The 19,796-nt window shown below is 32.0% G+C and overlaps 1 protein-coding gene across 1 annotated transcript; it reads left to right on the top strand.

Moving 5' to 3' along the window:
• Positions 1 to 414: 414 nt before the first annotated feature.
• Positions 415 to 7,714, top strand: LOC139877747 (trafficking protein particle complex II-specific subunit 120 homolog). Its single transcript, XM_071865171.1, has 10 exons — positions 415 to 825; positions 1,466 to 1,685; positions 1,801 to 1,982; positions 2,104 to 2,213; positions 2,763 to 2,822; positions 2,926 to 3,205; positions 4,003 to 4,286; positions 4,738 to 5,609; positions 6,210 to 7,052; positions 7,494 to 7,714. The coding sequence occupies exons 1-10, from the start codon at positions 415 to 417 to the stop codon at positions 7,712 to 7,714; spliced, it is 3,483 nt and encodes a 1,160-aa protein (XP_071721272.1).
• Positions 7,715 to 19,796: the final 12,082 nt, after the last annotated feature.

A 19,796-nucleotide genomic window follows, 5' to 3' on the forward strand; every position in this document is an offset into this window, starting at 1 on the left:
AATTTAAATATAAAAAGTACTTTATATATATGAAAAATTAACACTTTGTAAAAAATAACTAACAATTTCAAGTTATGGTTAGCATCGTACTAATTTCAATTGATCTGAATGACAAATGAGAAATGATTTAAATTGCATTTTTACGTTTCCTCCTTTAATGAACAACACTTTTTAAAGTTGATCCGTAATAATAGTAAATGTTTTATGTACGTTTTTTCAAGAACCGTCAATTTCATTGTAATTGACGCAAATTGATTCATAAGTTGCACATGTGATCCGTAAATTATACATGATCATTATCATTATTTTTAGTAACAAATTTCATAGTTGTTAAAACTATGAATCCTGATCTTCTTACATCTTCACCAACAACCATCATCCACCATCATTTACCTGATCACCAGAATCAACCAAATGGAACCAGACGTAAGCATCGAAACATGCTCAATGATCCGTATTGCCGTTATCCCAATCGGATCAATCAACCCGACCCATTTCCGACAATACGTTGCAATGCTTGGTTGTCACAATACTATGGAACTATCATCCATTAGTTCATTTTACACACAAGGCAATAAATCACCTTTTTCACAACAACCTTGGGATTCGGGTAATCTTCGGTTTAAATTTGTTATTGGCGGATCGCAACCGAGTCCTTGGGAAGATTTTCAATCGTATAGGAAAATTCATGGTGTTATTGGTATTTGTCATTGTCCTTCTTCACCTGATCTTGATAGTGTTGTTGTTCAGTTTGGTATCGCGTGTAAACAATACACTTCGGCTCTTGTTCAACGTTGTTTCGCCTTTTTTCCTGCCGATTCTCAGGTTATAATTATGATTAGTTTTTAGCATTCATAATTTTTGAACTGTTCTTTGATAACTCCTCTATGTGTGTGTAAATAGTAACATAAGGTGTATAAGGTGTCTGGTGTTGTGTATTCAAAACAAATTTTTGATACTTTATAACTGCTTTATCTAAAAATACATGTATTATCATTTTTTTTTTATAAAAAACTCTTTTTAATTGTGTTAAGTAAATAATATTATTGATGTTCTTTGTAGTTTGAGATGTTTTACTATATATGTTACTTTCTCCGTCCCAATTAAATTAAATAATTACAATATATAAGAAATCTAATTATTAGGCAGTACTTTTTATTTACTCAGTTTACTTTTTATTACATTAACTTTTTATTTGCACTGTATTTATTATTTATTTTAGAGTTTAATCCCTTACTTTTTAACTATTTAGAGACAGCCTAATATGAAATATTAGACTATTAAATCGGGACGGAAGAAGTATTTGCTTGTTTTAATATTCAAAAATGAATCCTCTAAATTTGAAAATTAAATTAAAAAGAGTTATGAAACGCATTAAAAGAGATCAAGGTATGAACTTTATGTCTATATGCATATGTAAATAGATCATTTGTTGTAGTGAATACTTATTGTTTTTCGGGTGCAGCTGGAAAATGAACGAAAGAAAGGAAATAAATTGGTTTTATTTCCTCCTGCTGATCAACGAACTCAAGAACTACATTTGCAAACAATGATGCAAGAGATTGCAGCTTCACTTTTAATGGAATTCGAGAAATGGGTTCTTCAAGCAGAATCGGGTGGGACCCTTTTAAAGACACCGTTAGATACTCAAGCCAGTCTCAGTGCAGAGGAGGTTTTTGCTTTAGGTTTCCTAGTCATTATTCATTATAATGATTATTTATAAATTTATAATTTTTTGTAGTTTCGGATGTATTTTGGATCAGTAACTTACCAGAGTTTTTTAGCAGCAATTTTTTCAAGCAATCAAAGCCAAAAAAAGGCGCAATGCACGGGCCCAGAAAACTATAGGAGATTATTGTCTACTTGCCGGATCACCTATTGATGCCAATACACATTATTCGACTGCTTTAGATCTTTGTAGGATGACTGGAGATTATTTCTGGTACGCTGGTGCGTTAGAAGGTGGCGTTTGTGCTTTTCTGGTAAGCCAGAACATCAAACTAGTAACTGTGCAGATGTTATCGTAAATTACAATATTTGGCATTCTTATTATAAAATATTAGAAAATTATAAATACTGATATATGAATACGGTTGGTATAAGATGGGTAAAGCAGGGGAGAAGGATCCAAGTTTAGTGCAAGAGGTGAAGTATCGTTACAGTGGTGTCATTATGCATTATCGCAAGTTATGTATACAAGAAACTTCACCGAGGTACCTTGTTGTACGCTGATGAACCATTTCAAACCTACTTAATTAGTTAGTGTAATAATATTATAAAAAAAATAATGTTAATCAAGGTTCTAAATGTCGCGAGTAGGTTAGGACCTTGGAGGGACGAGTCGGTCAAGTCGGGGATGAGTTAGGCGTTGACCAACGTTGACTTTTAGTAATAAATAAATTAAATTAAACATATATATATTTCAAACATAAATATATGACACAATATCTAATTTTATAAGATATAAAAATTTTGACATAACTTTGACCGAATAAGAATCAACTCGGCCCGACTTTGAACTGACTTTTTAGTGTTGATCGACTTTTTAGGCGTTTTGGGCTACTCTGGATGGGCTAGTCCTCTAACCGATGCGTCAAATGACTCGGCTGACTTTTACAACAATGATGTTAATTGGATAAAAAGTTATGTTGAGAATTAAATATGACTGTCCATGATGTTAAGATTTTGAATGCAAGTTTAAGCAATGTGTTGTTATATCATCGATAACGTTGCCATGTAATGTTTGCGTTTACTTTTTGCAGGGTTTCACCTGCCAGCTTTGAACTTGAAGCTACTTTAAAGTTAGCAAGATTCATCTGCAGGTATACTTTCATCTAATAAGTTAGTTTCAGTTACTTCTGTTATTCATCAAGATACCAAGTGTCATTTATTCAACTTTTCTTGAAACTTTTATATAAGGGGCAGGTCAGAGATGGTTACAGAGGTGGTTAACTTATTGACAAATGCCTCAGACGGAGCAAAATCTTTGATCGATGCAAACGATAAACTGATATTGTACGTGGAGATAGCTCGTTTATTTGGAGCCCTTGGTTACGAAAGAAAAGCCGCGTTTTACTCGAGGCAGGTGGCTCAATTGTATCTGCAACAACAAAATAATTTATCTGCTTCTAGTGCCTTGCAAGTTTTGGCACTCACTACAAAAGCTTATCGTGTTCAAAGTAGAGCTTCTGTTACCCAAACTAATGTTTCCAAGGTAAATTATAACACCACTTTGTTTCAATCGTATGTTATTATCTTTGGTTATTTCCGAACCAAAATGAGTGTCCTGCACAAACTTTTTGTTGGAGTTTAGATAGGTATGATAAATGTCTGTTTTGCCCTTATATTTAAGGTAAGTTTCACTGAATTTATTTGAAATGTGAGTGATTAAGGGTAATAAATGATGGTAAATTAGGGTTAATGATATTAAACGGAGTATTTTTTTTTTTTTTTTTTTCAACTGGGCAATTCTCTTGGGACATAGTAAGGTGGACACTTATTGTAGGATGGAAGGAGTATATATAAGATATAACATGTAAATTGCTGACGTGACACGTTTTGATGATGTGGAAACTTATATGGGTGCTTCATTAGCCAAAAAAACATCGAGTTACCTGAAGAATAAGTCACGGTATACATATAGTAGCAATAACTGAAAGTTTGATATTCACCATAAAAACGTTTATAGTTTGATAATCATAATAGAAATTTGGGTACCATCAGACACATCATTGTTATGAGTATACCTAAAGAAGTCGGGTTAGACAGGGATCAAATGAGTTTAGGTTGAAACGGGTCATGGGTCGAAACAGGTCGGCTATAAAATGGGTTGATACTTGGGTCGGGTTAGATCTGGTTGGGTCGAGACTCGGGTCGTGTTGGGTTAAGACACATTTTCCAGTTTTCAGTTTTAGTTTCGCGTTGCTGTATTCATTCTCTCGTTTTCTAACAAAGAACCCTTTTATTATGTTTTTATTTACACTTTAATTTATGTCAAACAAGGAAACGGGTTTCGGTAATGGGAAGATGCATGACGAATTGGTGGTATCTCTATTTGAATCGCAATGGAACACGTTACAAATGGTTGTACTTAAAGAAATACTTTTGTGCGCTGTTCGTGCTGGTGATCCTCTTGCTGCATGGAGTGCAGCTGCTCGTTTAGTACGATCTTATTATCCATTAATTACACCACCGGGTCAAAAAGGACTTGCAAGTGCACTTCACAATTCATCCGTTCGTCTTCCTTCTGGTACTCATTGCCCAGATCCTGCATTACCTTTCATAAGGTACTTACATATAACTATAATTGCATCCTTATTTTACTTTTATATAACACAATTTGCATAATAATGTAACTAGCACTATTGAAATTTCTGGTCTAGTAAAGGTACAAACATTAAAAAAAAAAAAAAAAAAAAAAAAAAAAAAAAAAAAACTTTTTTGACCCAAATTTTCTATATATATATAACATATTTTGGATCCAATTTACTTCTTACCCTGTCAAACCATTTACCATAAACAGAAAATTTGAAAGTTGGTTACTTTAATGCATTTAACCCTTTAAGTTGTTCTTGCTTCACTTAAGAATAAGTGCAGTTTCAACACCTGGCAACACGGGTCGGGTTGGGTCAGGGATCAGATGGGTTTGGGTCGAAAAGAGTCATGGGTCGAAATGGGTCATGGGTCGAAACAAAGTATCCAAGATTATATGACAAAATTATCAGTCTTTATTAGCAGGTTGCATTCATTTCCATTCCATTCCTCGCAAACAGATATTATAAAACGAACATCAAAACGAGAAGATTGGTGGGCCGGATCAGCTCCATCGGGCCCTTTTATCTACACACCATTTAGCAAAAAAGATATAGTCTGCACTACTAAACTAGACCTGATTTGGGTCATCGGTGAACCCGTTCAAGTATTAGTAGAATTAGCAAATCCATGCGGGTTTGACTTAACTGTCAACAGTATTTCACTCTCAGTCCATTCGGGAAATTTCGACGCGTTTCCCGTTAGTGTAACACTTCCTTCAAATTCTTCCAAAATACTTAGTTTATCTGGCGTACCAACTAAAGTGGGCCCGGTTATTATACCCGGATGCACTGTTCATTGTTTTGGTGTACTAACCGAACATTTGTTTAAAGACGTTAACAATTTAGTCATGGGTGCCGCACAAGGGCTCGTTTTGTGTGACCCGTTTAGTCGTTGCGGGTTACGAAAGGTTAAAAACGTAAATGTGCCTAGTGTTATGGTAATACCTCGGTTGCCGTTATTAGTGTCGCGTATTATCGGGGGTGATAACGCGATAATATTATACGAAGGTGAAATTCGTGAAATTTGGATTAGTTTGGCTAATGCGGGTACAGTTTCGGTTGAACAAGTTCATATTTCGTTATCGGGTAAAAATCAAGATTCGGTTGTGTCGATTGGGTATGAAATTTTGAAACGTGCGTTACCGTTAAGACCGGGTGCTGAAGTTATTATTCCCGTTACGTTAAAAGCATGGCAACTTTCGTCTGAGAATGATACGGGTTATAAGAGTTTGTCGTTAAGTCCATTGAAGCAAAATAAAGATGGAAATAGCCCTGTGTTGTTTATATATTATGCAGGTGATTAGTGTTTATATTTTGTTATACTTTTGACTCTAGGTAGCAAAATGGGCGGGTTGGGTTGGTTAGCTAACGAATCGAGATGGGTAATTACATGGTAGGCGCTAAAACGTACTGGATTCACAATAAAACAACTATTTTGCTTTGTTATGTCACAAAAAATATTATTTTGTTTTTTAATATATTGACTTCATGAGTTATCAGTTATGCATTAAGGATGCACTTTAGGTGACTTTCAACCTACTTGACCCGTCTTAGTATCTTACTTTTATAAGTAAAATGGGTCAAAATAACCCGTCTTTTATCAGTTATGCATTGAGGATGCCCTTTGGGTGATTTTCATCCTGGTTGACCCGTCTTTGTATTTTACTTTTATAAGTAAAATGGGTCAAAATAACCAGAAATGGGTCAACATAACCCGTCTTTTATCTGTTATGAATTAAGGATGCACTTTGGATGATTTTCAATTTGATTGACCCGTCTTTTTAATTTACTTTTATAAGTAAAATGGGTCAAAATAACCCTTATAAGTAAACGGGTCAAACCGTGACTTATACGTTTGACTTCTTATTGTTACAAAATGATGCCTTTTTCTGTCAGGGCCTACCGGAAACGAGTTACAAGTAGATGATGACGTACTGCCACCTGGACGCCGCCTAGTCACACCCTTAAACATCTGCGTTTTGCAGGGGCTGTCGTTCATGAAGGCCCGTCTGTTGTCAATGGAGATACCGGCCCTCGTTGGAGAAATATCCGAAAACGTATTGGATACAAAACCGGATCGATTGATGAAAATCGATCCTTATAGAGGTTGCTGGGGCTTACGTTTTCTTGAATTCGAGTTGCATAACCCTACTGACGTCGTGTTTGAGGTCAGCGTGTCAGTCCAGCTGGACAATTCAAACACAAATACCAAAAGTTCGTCTGAATTAGACGAATTTACGTACCCTAAAACGAGAATCGACCGAGAGTATACTTCAAGAGTACTTATACCGTTAGAACATTTTAAGTTACCTGTTCTTGACAGTTCGATTTTAATTAACGATTCAAAATCAAAAAGTGGTGTTGTTAAAACTAAAGCCGAACTTAGTGCTTGTATTAGGGATTTGATTACGAAGATTAAGGTGAGGTGGCATTCGGGTCGAAATAGTTCGGGTGAGTTACATATTAAGGATGCAACACAAGCTGCGCTTCAAACGTCGGTAATGGACGTTTTGTTACCTGATCCTTTGACTTTTGGTTTTAGGCTTGCGAAAAGCCTTTTACGAGGTGTTGATTCGCCGTCAACGAAAGGTTCGGTTTTGGCTAATGATATGACTCCGATGGAAGTTTTGGTTCGAAATAATACGAAAGATTCGATTAAATTAAGTCTTAGTATTACGTGTCGAGATGTTGCAGGCGAAAACTGTATCGATGGGAAAAATCCTACTGTACTATGGGCCGGTAAGATTAACCTACTAACTAATTAGGATTATAAACCTTGTGAACCACATAAAAAGTAATAGTAATAGTTGAATTCAGTTTTTGGTTAAACCGAATTTGATAATGTAAAATCGAAAACTGAAATCAAAATTGAAAACCGAATTCAAATTTGTTTTAGTTTTTTTCTCGATTTTCATTCGGTTAAATTTTCGGATTAATCGATTTGAAACCAAATATTGAACACCCTTACTAAAAAAACATGGATACTCATTTTCTGCTAAACATTCCTTTGGTTATTAATTGTATTTTGAGAACGTGATAATCAAATGATCTCTCGAAAACACAATCTCAAACGCACCCTAATTGGGACTCAAAATCTTATGCATCCACGACACAAGTTAGTTCAATAATTCGATTATCATAATTGTATGAATCATGTGTTAATTTATTTTTTTGTGACAGGTACTTTGCTTGGTGTAAAAGTAGAGATTCCACCACTTGAAGAAATTAAACATTCATTCTCTCTTTATTTTCTTGTTCCTGGTGAATATACATTGTTAGCTGCTGCTGTGATACATGACCCGAACGACATTCTCAGGACTCGTGCACGTGCAACTTCACCCGACGAACCAATTTTCTGTCGGGGACCACCTTATCATGTTCGAGTACATGGTACTGTATGAAGTCAGTTATCTTTTATTTTATTCTTTTAACAGTTTGTTAATGTATCTGAACTAAGAACATTAGAGGAGTTGTTCAAAGTTGTAGAATTGTTTGGGGACAACAAGTTATACTGTTTTAAGAATGCTTGTTTAAGTTAATAGTTGTATGTTTGTATATTTATAATGGAGTAACAAAGTTTAATTCTTACCCCTGACCGGCTTGACCCATAGGCATACTGTGTTGAAGTGTCACAAAATTTCTATTAAAAACGCATGAATAAGTGTAAACTCTTTACATAGAAGTTTTTTGACAAATCAATAGAGTAATAAAGTTTAATTTTCATCCCTACCCGGCCTTACCAGGCTTAATCTCTTGACCCATTCCAAAACTTTCATGTAAAGAGTTTTGTTGGATTCGAAATAAGAGACGTAATGCTTGCTTCTTTGATAAGAGTGTTTGTTAAGATTTGGCTATGGTTTTGTGATTTTCTTTTATGTTGGTTGGTCTCCTACTCTCCTTCTTGGAGACCATTTTGTATGTGTTTATTTGCCTTTTGATTCTTAATAAATAGTTGTTGTACTCCATGCATCATATCATTTATTTTGCTGAGTATGAACTATGAAGAGTATGGTTAGGTGGAGGTGGTTAGGTTAAGATGCAATTAGTTGTAGTATTTCATGAAGTATTTATTGTACCTAAAGACTATCCATAGTTGGTTTTTTCTATGAAGAGTGTAAGTGGAGGTGGTTAGGCTATGAACAAATAGGTGTAGTACTTCATGAAGTGTTTGTTTTGTTGTACGTAGAAACTGTTAGTAGCAGTTTTTTCTTTTAGGTAAGGGTAGAATGAAATACATTGTGATTCTAATAAACAATAGATAGATTTATGGAATTGACTCATTAAAAAACTATTTAGAGAAAATATACTTTTAAATTTATATTTTTTTGTCAAAACACACGATTTCGTTCTAATTTATTCGGACTCCTCATGAACTATCATGAAACGTCACCCGACTAATACAATTACGTAATTGTGTTAGTCGGTGACCTTCAAAGAAAAAAATATCATGAGAGTCCGAACAAACCATGTGTGGACGAATAGTGTATTTTAGCAATTTCTTTTTCTAAAAATTGTATTTTCTCATAAAAGTTTTTTAAAAGTGTATTTCGGTCATTTTATCCCAACATGCATGTTTATTGGTGGCATACTTTTTTTTCGTTTCAAAATAAGAGTTTTAATTTTTATTTAATTTTTTTTCACAATAGTAGATGTTTAAATTCGTATGTAAGTTACCAAATCTATCAATCTAACACATAATTTTACTGAACTAAAAGTAACTTATCAATTTAACTATAATTTATTTATTTACAAAACTAATTATATAATCACATCTTAATTATACTTTAGGAAACTAGTTGTTGCCATTCAACTTTAAAAAATTTAATAATATATCTAAAATTATTATTCATTTATTATTATTATTATTATTATTATTATTATTATTATTATTATTATTATTATTATTATTATTATTATATTATATTACATTATATATTATTATTAGGGCAAAATCCATAAAAAGGTAACATATTATATCAGTTTTCCTATTTTCGGTAATATATTTCATCTCGCTTTAAAAAAAAGAGTCATTTTTCAAAAGTTAATCTAAAAAGGGGTGTCGTTAACTTTTGTTAACTTTCTCAGTTAAGTGTCAACTTTGCATTACATGTCAAGTCCTTTATCGGCCAACGTTTTCAACTCGCGATTATGATGGACGTTATCGACGCGCGATTTCGACACGCGTTTTCAACATGCGTTTTTGAGTCGCGTTTTTCAAGGAGTATTTTCGATGAGCGTCGATCGTGGCACGTTTTCAACTCACGATTTCGACGGGATCTCGAGGCGCGATTTCGACGCGTATACAAAATGTTGCCATTTTCGATCATTGTGACCACCCGGAAATTTTCGACCAAATTTAAACTTAATCTTTATATGATTTCGACACGATAAGCAAAGTTTGTAATATTGAGTCTCAAAATGTTGGAACTATTTCATCGTAAATGCATTTGACCTTGACTATTCCCGACGATTCACGAACAATTGTTTGTAAATAAATATGTGTATATATATAGATTAATAAATATTATATAAAATATAATATTAATATATCAACCTTAATTACAGGTTATAATATAAGTTATTATTATTATTGTTACTTTCATTAATATTATTAACATTAATATTAATATTATCATCGGTGTTATTAATATTATTGTTTTTAAAATGAAATTTGATACATGTAACTTGTTGTATCTTAATTATTACTTGTATTATTATTAGGTATTATTTTTTTTTACCTTTACCATTGAAAATTATTTTTTATTATCATTAACATTAATAATAATATAATTATCGTTTTTATATAAAATTATTATTATCATTACCTTACCATGATTCTTATTCATATTAGTATTATTTTGATATTATTAATACAAAAATTATTATTATTATTGTTATTATTAACATTATTATAATATTACTATCACTATTATCTCTATTGTTATTATTAATATTATTAGTCTCATTATTATTAACAAAATTAATGTTAAATACTAATGTGTACATATTTAATATTATTTGTTTCTTTACATAATTAAAATAAATAAATAAATATATATATATATATAATGATATATGAAATAAATATAAATACAGATACTAATTATATACATATACGTATTCTGTTTCATCTCAACATCACCCTTTTTCTAATTTGTTTCTTATCTCAAATTTTGTAGTAGGATTAGAATTCAAACAAATCGTACAATCAATTAGACTTCACTATCACTTTATTTTTTTTATTTCTTCTGATTGATTTTCCTGTCTGCTCGAGTACAAATCGAATTTCCAATTTTCTATACAAAGCAAAACTGATGGAATCATGTGAACTAACTTAAATAATTCGATTATCATCTCTATCACTATATACAATTATATCATAACTACATTCAAATTGAAAACCACAATATCAGACAAACACTATCTCTGATTCACTCTTATGTATTACTACCACTTTTAAACATCACCATGAAATCAATCCATTATCGATGAATGTTACTGATGTGTCTGCTAATTGTTTCAACTATTATCGTTTCTTGTTGCTGATGTTTACACCATAAGATCATCAAACCGCTGCACATGATTCTTGTTAACACTCTTGTCAAACCTATGATCACACAATCCGCCACTAACCACCACCATAGAACAACATAAACCACCGCCATAAAGATGTTTCATTCCTGTCCAAGCAGCAACCACGAACCACCATTGCTTCACCACCTCAGCAACGAGTATTATTTATAGCATGTACGTTTGATTTTATTTTTTTCTGTCGAGCATTGGTTTACGATCAAAACCACCTTTTATACTCGAAATTACCACTTGATTTTTTTATATTTGGCCAACATCTTTATGTGAACAACTCTACTTATATATTAAAGGAAAAAGGAAATCGAACTAATGGTTAGACAAGTGGACATATTTAAATTCGTTGGGCTGTAGCAAGATTGGAATATGAAATGTCCCGTTCTTATTGATTAAAAACGTTCCATATTAATTGATTTCGTTGCGAGGTTTTGACCTCTATATGAGACGTTTTTCAAAGACTGCATTCATTTTTAAAACAAACCATAACCTTTATTTCATAAATAAAGGTTTAAAAAGCTTTACGTAGATTATCAAATAATGATAATCTAAAATATCCTGTTTACACACGACCATTACATAATGGTTTACAATACAAATATGTTACATCGAAATCAGTTTCTTGAATGCAGTTTTTACACAATATCATACAAACATGGACTCCAAATCTTGTCCTTATTTTAGTATGCAACAGCGGAAGCTCTTAATATTCACCTGAGAATAAACATGCTTTAAACGTCAACAAAAATGTTGGTGAGTTATAGGTTTAACCTATATATATCAAATCGTAACAATAGACCACAAGATTTCATATTTCAATACACATCCCATACATAGAGATAAAAATCATTCATATGGTGAACACCTGGTAACCGACAATAACAAGATGCATATATAAGAATATCCCCATCATTCCGGGACACCCTTCGGATATGATATAAATTTCGAAGTACTAAAGCATCCGGTACTTTGGATGGGGTTTGTTAGGCCCAATAGATCTATCTTTAGGATTCGCGTCAATTAGGGTGTCTGTTCCCTAATTCTTAGATTACCAGACTTAATAAAAAGGGGCATATTCGATTTCGATAATTCAACCATAGAATGTAGTTTCACGTACTTGTGTCTATTTTGTAAATCATTTATAAAACCTGCATGTATTCTCATCCCAAAAATGTTAGATTTTAAAAGTGGGACTATAACTCACTTTCACAGATTTTTACTTCGTCGGGAAGTAAGACTTGGCCACTGTTGATTCACGAACCTATAACAATATATACATATATATTAAAGTATGTTCAAAATATATTTACAACACTTTTATATATTTTGATGTTTTAAGTTTATTAAGTCAGCTGTCCTCGTTAGTAACCTATAACTAGTTGTCCACAGTTAGATGTACAGAAATAAATCGATAAATATTATCTTGAATCAATCCACGACCCAGTGTATACGTATCTCAGTATTGATCACAACTCAAACTATATATATTTTGGAATCAACCTCAACCCTGTATAGCTAACTCCAACATTCACATATAGAGTGTCTATGGTTGTTCCGAAATATATATAGATGTGTCGACATGATAGGTCGAAACATTGTATACGTGTCTATGGTATCTCAAGATTACATAATATACAATACAAGTTGATTAAGTTATGGTTGGAATAGATTTGTTACCAATTTTCACGTAGCTAAAATGAGAAAAATTATCCAATCTTGTTTTACCCATAACTTCTTCATTTTAAATCCGTTTTGAGTGAATCAAATTGCTATGATTTCATATTGAACTCTATTTTATGAATCTAAACAGAAAAATTATAGGTTTATAGTCGGAAAAATAAGTTACAAGTCGTTTTTGTAAAGGTAGTCATTTCAGTCGAAAGAACGACGTCTAGATGACCATTTTAGAAAACATACTTCCACTTTGAGTTTAACCATAATTTTTGGATATAGTTTCATGTTCATAATAAAAATCATTTTCTCAGAATAACAACTTTTAAATCAAAGTTTATCATAGTTTTTAATTAACTAACTCAAAACAGCCCGCGGTGTTACTACGACGGCGTAAATCCGATTTTACGGTGTTTTTCGTGTTTCCAGGTTTTAAATCATTAAGTTAGCATATCATATAGATATAGAACATGTGTTTAGTTGATTTTAAAAGTCAAGTTAGAAGGGTTAACTTTTGTTTGCGAACAAGTTTAGAATTAACTAAACTATGTTCTAGTGATTACAAGTTTAAACCTTCGAATAAGATAGCTTTATATGTATGAATCGAATGATGTTATGAACATCATTACTACCTTAATTTCCTTGGATAAACCTACTGGAAAAGAGAAAAATGGATCTAGCTTCAATGGATCCTTGGATGGCTCGAAGTTCTTGAAGCAGAATCATGACACGAAAACAAGTTCAAGTAAGATCATCACTTGAAATAAGATTGTTATAGTTATAGAAATTGAACCAAAGTTTGAATATGATTATTACCTTGTATTAGAATGATAACCTACTGTAAGAAACAAAGATTTCTTGAGGTTGGATGATCACCTTACAAGATTGGAAGTGAGCTAGCAAACTTGAAAGTATTCTTGATTTTATGAAACTAGAACTTTTGGAATTTATGAAGAACACTTAGAACTTGAAGATAGAACTTGAGAGAGATCAATTAGATGAAGAAAATTGAAGAATGAAAGTGTTTGTAGGTGTTTTTGGTCGTTGGTGTATGGATTAGATATAAAGGATATGTAATTTTATTTTCATGTAAATAAGTCATGAATGATTACTCATATTTTTGTAATTTTATGAGATATTTCATGCTAGTTGCCAAATGATGGTTCCCACATGTGTTAGGTGACTCACATGGGCTGCTAAGAGCTGATCATTGGAGTGTATATACCAATAGTACATACGTCTAAAAGCTGTGTATTGTACGAGTACGAATACGGGTGCATACGAGTAGAATTGTTGATGAAACTGAACGAGGATGTAATTGTAAGCATTTTTGTTAAGTAGAAGTATTTTGATAAGTGTATTGAAGTCTTTCAAAAGTGTATAAATACATATTAAAACACTACATGTATATACATTTTAACTGAGTCGTTAAGTCATCGTTAGTCGTTACATGTAAGTGTTGTTTTGAAACCTTTAGGTTAACGATCTTGTTAAATGTTGTTAACCCAATGTTTATAATATCAAATGAGATTTTAAATTATTATATTATCATGATATTATCATGTATGAATATCTCTTAATATGATATATATACATTAAATGTCTTTACAACGATAATCGTTACATATATGTCTCGTTTAAAAATCATTAAGTTAGTAGTCTTGTTTTTACATATGTAGTTCATTGTTAATATACTTTATGATATGTTTTCTTATCATAGTATCATGTTAACTATATATATATATCCATATATATGTCATCATATAGTTTTTACAAGTTTTAACGTTCGTGAATCACCGATCAACTTGGGTGGTCAATTGTCTATATGAAACATATTTCAATTAATCAAGTCTTAACAAGTTTGATTGCTTAACATGTTGGAAACATTTAATCATGTAAATATCAATCTCAATTAATATATATAAACATGGAAAAGTTCGGGTCACTACAGAATATACCGAATTTCTTTAGATCAAAAGCAAGTCAATAAAACTTTCATGTACACATGATTGCTATCAACAAGTATGAAGATGGAATACCCCACTCACCATTATTTTTTTAGCTAGTGGTTAACTTGAAAGGATATTTAATTACAATAATAACGTACGTAAATAAATAATAAGGAATATGTTTGTTGTGGCTGCGCCTGGTAAACCGAATCCTAAGATGATGGTGATGTTACATAAGGATGATAACGTAGAAGATGTTGGTTTAAAGTTTAAGAGGCTACGACCCACCCAAAGGTAAAAGTGCCGACATTTATTAGCTTTAAGTTTAGTGGAACGAATTTTTTTTTGAAAGGGATTAAAGTCGATCAAAATGTCCACTACAAGAACACCATAATTAGGAAGCAACATATTATATACATATATTTTCCCTTCGGCTGTTATGTTACTCGAGGTTGACTAATCAATTTATTTTGATGAAGAGAGTAAGTAAATGAAGAATTATGATGAATAAGGAAGAGATTTTGGATAACAAAGATGATGATTATGATATAAATTATGGTAATGAAGGTTAGGATTAAGATATGATTGTGAGTATGTATATAATTATAGTTATGATTATGGATGGTGAAATAGATGAGATAGATAATAAGATATGATGATGATGTACGTAATAGGGATGAAGGAGATGAAAGCAGTTAAATAAACTGGGTAAGTAGATTAAGCTGTTAATTAAAGACAGAAAAGGAACGAGTAGAAGAATTGTTAGGGGAGTGGGCGTTGGACAAATGGTCGTGAGTTCGAGTCTAGGATGCTGTGGTTTAAATTTTTTTTCTCCTGATCGAACAAAAGCAGAATGCTAAAACTCAGTTACCCCTATTAAAATTAAAACGGGTACTGGACTACATGTTGGGTTTACTTTATACGATAAATGGACTATCTGTTTGTTGGGCTTTTATTTGGGCCTAGAGGTTTAACAACAAGGATGTTACATGATAAAAAGAATTTGAATCGTCAATATTACAGAAACACTAAACAGATCAGTTGGTTAAAGGGGTTGTGTGGTTAGCGAGAGGTCGCAAGTTTGAGCCCGGACAAGGGTACTTATTATTGGAACTTATTCCTTGAGGTAGTTTTCTATTAGTATTAGTATTATTATTATTATTATTATTATTATTATTATTATTATTATTATTATTATTATTATTATTATTATTATTATTATTATTATTATTATTTTTATTATTATTATCATCATTATTATTATTACTACTACTATATAAGTATTACTAATAATATTAGTAGTATTACTAAAATTATCATTTTTATTAAAAATTAACATTTTATTTAGTATTATTCAAATTGTCATTTTTATCATTAAAACTATCATTATTATTATTAGAGTTATCATTATTTTTGTTATTATTATCATTATTACTTTAACATTAAAATTATTATTTTTAACATTATTATTATTACTATCATTATTTGCATTACTAATATTACTACTAGCATTATTATTATCATTACAACGAATAACAGTTATATAAAAATATATTTAAATACATATAACATAACTATATTAATATTTTTATAATAAATACTAATCATGTATCTAAAGTATATAGAATAAAAAATAGTTAATTAAGTTATTAATGAAATATATAGTTTACTAAAATAACAAATAATATATAAATTTGTTCGATTACAATCATGTGTGTTAATATGTATATAAATGATATAGGTTCGTGAATCCGAGGCCAACCCTGCATTGTTCAGTTGTTCAATGTCGTCATATGTATTTTTACTACAAAATACAGTATAGTGAGTTTCATTTGCCTTTTTACCCTTTATATTTTTGGGCTGAGAATACATGTGCAATTTTTATAAATGTTTTACGAAATAGACACAATAACTAAAACTACATTATATGGGTGAATGATCGAAGCCGAATATGCCCCTTTTGCTTGGTAACCTAAGAATTAGTAAACCGGTCTACTAATTGACGCGAATCCTAAAGATAGATCTATTGGGCCTAACGAACCCCATCCAAAGTACCAGATGCTTTAGTACTTCGATGTTGTTTTATCATGTCCGAAGGATTTCCCGAAATGATAGGGGATATTCTTATATGCATCTTGTTAATGTCGGTTACCAGGTGTTCAATCCATATGAATGATTTTTTATCTCTATGCATGGGACGTATGTTTATGAGAAATGGAAATATGAAATCTTGTGGTCTATTAAAATGATGAAAATGATCGATTATGATAACTAATGAACTCACCAACCTTTTGGTTGACACTTTAAAGCATGTTTATTCTCAGGTATGAAAGAAATCTTCCGCTGTGCATTTGCTCATTTTTAGAGATATTACTTGGAGTCATTCATGACATATTTCAAAAGACGTTGCATTCAAGTCGTTGAATTCATCAAGATTATTATTAAGTCAATTATAGTTGGGACATATTATGAAATGGTATGCATGTCGTCAACTTTCAATGTAAAGAAAGTTTGTCTTTTAAAACGAATGCAATGTTTGTAAAATGTATCATATAGAGGTCAAGTACCACGCGATGTAACCAAATGTAATGTATTCGTCCAGATGGATTAGGACGGGTCATGAAAGTTGGTATCAGAGCGGTGGTATTAGCGAACCAGGTCTTGCATTAGTGTGTCTAACTAATAGTTGTTTAGATGCATTAGTGAGTCTGGACTTCGACCGTGTCTGCATGTCAAAACTTTTGCTTATCATTTCTTGTAGAAAATTATCTGCTTATCATTCTTAGTCTAGACACGTTTTACTGCATTGACTGCATGAATAGTGTATAGACAAAATTCATATCTTAGCGTATCTGATAATTCATATCTTAGCGTATCTATTACTGTAGACTTTGCCTAACAGCTTCCGTAGATTCATCCGTAACTTATGAGATTTTAGTATTATATATGCATATGTAAATTATGTATTGCAGGGTACTAATCTATATCCTATAATCTAAATCTTATCGAAAATCCTTCATCTGATCGTACGAGATGAATCCCTCAACTAGTTCGAATTCCTCGAATTCCGACAGCTATTCCGATATGGAGTTTCACCTAAGCTCCGAAAGCAGTGTCACCAGAATGAATCAACCAATCATCCATCCCCAATTCATCTGATGGGTTCGTAGCCTACTTAATCATTGGAGACAAAAAAAAAATTGGTGATCCTTTCCATCAACCAAATTCACCTCTTGACGATGAACCTGAAGCACTTACCGATGAACCTATTCGAAACACCATTTTCTCTCTCATTTCCAGAATATCTCACCATGATTATATACTATCTCAAATTCAAAACCTTATTCATCCGCTCGTTCTGACCGACAATCATCCCGGAATAATAGAAGAAGTCAACGAACTTCGCGCTCGAGTAATCAATTTGGAAAATATGGTGCAAAACTTACCAGCTTCAACAACATCACCGGAACCAACAGTACCAGCAGTAACAGCATCAGTACCATCAACACTCCATGCCTCAACATCTCATTCTGCACCTCGAGTATAATCATCGTTCTACGTATCGTTCTACATCAATTACCCTCGCTCCTCATGGAAATTATGTAATCTCTAATGTTTTAGAGATTATGTACTCTAGATCTAACGATAAATCAAATGAGATTAATATCATATTGACTCATTAAATCCATGATTGGATCTGAAGAAAATATATATGTAAGTATATTTTCATAAAGATTGTAATTAAAAATTCTTCGTACAAACTGTTAATGGTAAAAATATTTTAACGGGTAGGTAATACTCGAGGAATATTTAGATTTCACATTAATAAGTTGCACTGTACATTATTCGAATCTGATTCAATAGTCATTTACTATCCTACTTACAACCACTGAAGTACGAATCCGTTCATCACAGAATAACCATTTTCATTCAATTTCATATTTGGATTTTGACCTATCAGAATCCAACAAGTGGCATAATGAAGAAAACATTAAACAAAATAAAATTTGTTAGAAACAAAAAAATTAACTATGAGAAAATTTTTGTTAAGAATCCACACTAACTGTTCCTAGCTAACTGATTACATTTTAATTATTGCAATTTATTTATCGAAATTTTATTTATCGTCATTTAATTTCTGTTATTTATTTTACGCACTTTAAATATCGGGACACGTATACAAGGTTTTGACATATCATATCGAAGCACCTATATATATTATTTGAAAAAACCATAGACACTCTATATGCAGTAATGCTGGAGTTAGCTATACAGGGTTGAGGTTGATTCTCAAATAATATATATACTTTGAGTTGTGATCGAGTCTGAGACATGTACACGGGTCACGATACTTATTAATTAATTCGAATATTATAAATTAAACTATATATGAATTATTAGACTGTTAACTGTGGACTATCGACTGTGGACTAAAAATATTGGACAATTAAAATGAATTAAAATATTGATTATAACATATGAAACTAAATATTTCTTCAAGTTTTTCGCTTGATTTCATCTTAAACCTCATTTGTATTTTGACAATTCCAATCTGCGTTCAAGCCTTTCACGAATCCTGAAAACACCTCAAACGAGAGGATGATCCAACCACACGTTATCTACGAAAGGGAGAACCTATACATATAGTTATGCACCTGAAAACACTCGAAACTTGTGTAAACGTTTAACATGTGTCTGTACTAGCTCCTTTGGCATTGTTATTACCGAAAATAACATTGCGACTCTTTTTCAAATTAGCCAATTTTGTCACAGCTTCAGCAAATCAACTTCGACTTCCATTCAAATTAGCCTTATTATAACCTCGATATATAATTTCGCCTGTCGTCATCGTTACCGGGGGACCGTTTATATTCCACCACATTAGCAGTAAACTTACCAGCAACTTCAATGAATTTGGACTTTCCGAAAAATCATTATATTCATTGAAACCCCATCGTGTATTCATCTATACCTTGTAACAATAATTGTCATACCAATTACCGAGAATTAGCAATCAGTATTTTGAATCTCGTAGCATTTCCACATCAATAGTTATATGTATACATATAACAATTATCTCCTAGAATTACGATCTTCAATTCTGAAATTTTGAAAAGCACCCAACCTAAGAATCAGTACATTGAACTTTGAAAAAGCTGAATGAAGCAGCAGAAACTGTAGGCAACCGTAAATGACCTTAATCGTCGGAAGTTTGATGATAAAGAATAGTATGTTGGAAAAGCTCAGAAAAGTTGGAACTGGGAAACGGATTGAGCTA

This window comes from Rutidosis leptorrhynchoides, chromosome 11 (genome assembly GCF_046630445.1).
Source record: "Rutidosis leptorrhynchoides isolate AG116_Rl617_1_P2 chromosome 11, CSIRO_AGI_Rlap_v1, whole genome shotgun sequence".
Taxonomy (NCBI): Eukaryota; Viridiplantae; Streptophyta; class Magnoliopsida; order Asterales; family Asteraceae; genus Rutidosis; species Rutidosis leptorrhynchoides.

Bases quoted from the DNA above. Each gene is read 5' to 3' on its own strand.
- LOC139877747 (XM_071865171.1), top strand. From the start codon at position 415: ATGGAACCAGACGTAAGCATCGAAACATGCTCAATGATCCGTATTGCC. The intron at 5,610-6,209 runs GTGATTAGTGTT...TTTTTCTGTCAG, and splicing joins GTTGTTTATATATTATGCAG to GGCCTACCGGAAACGAGTTA. The intron at 7,053-7,493 runs GTAAGATTAACC...TTTTTGTGACAG, and splicing joins TCCTACTGTACTATGGGCCG to GTACTTTGCTTGGTGTAAAA.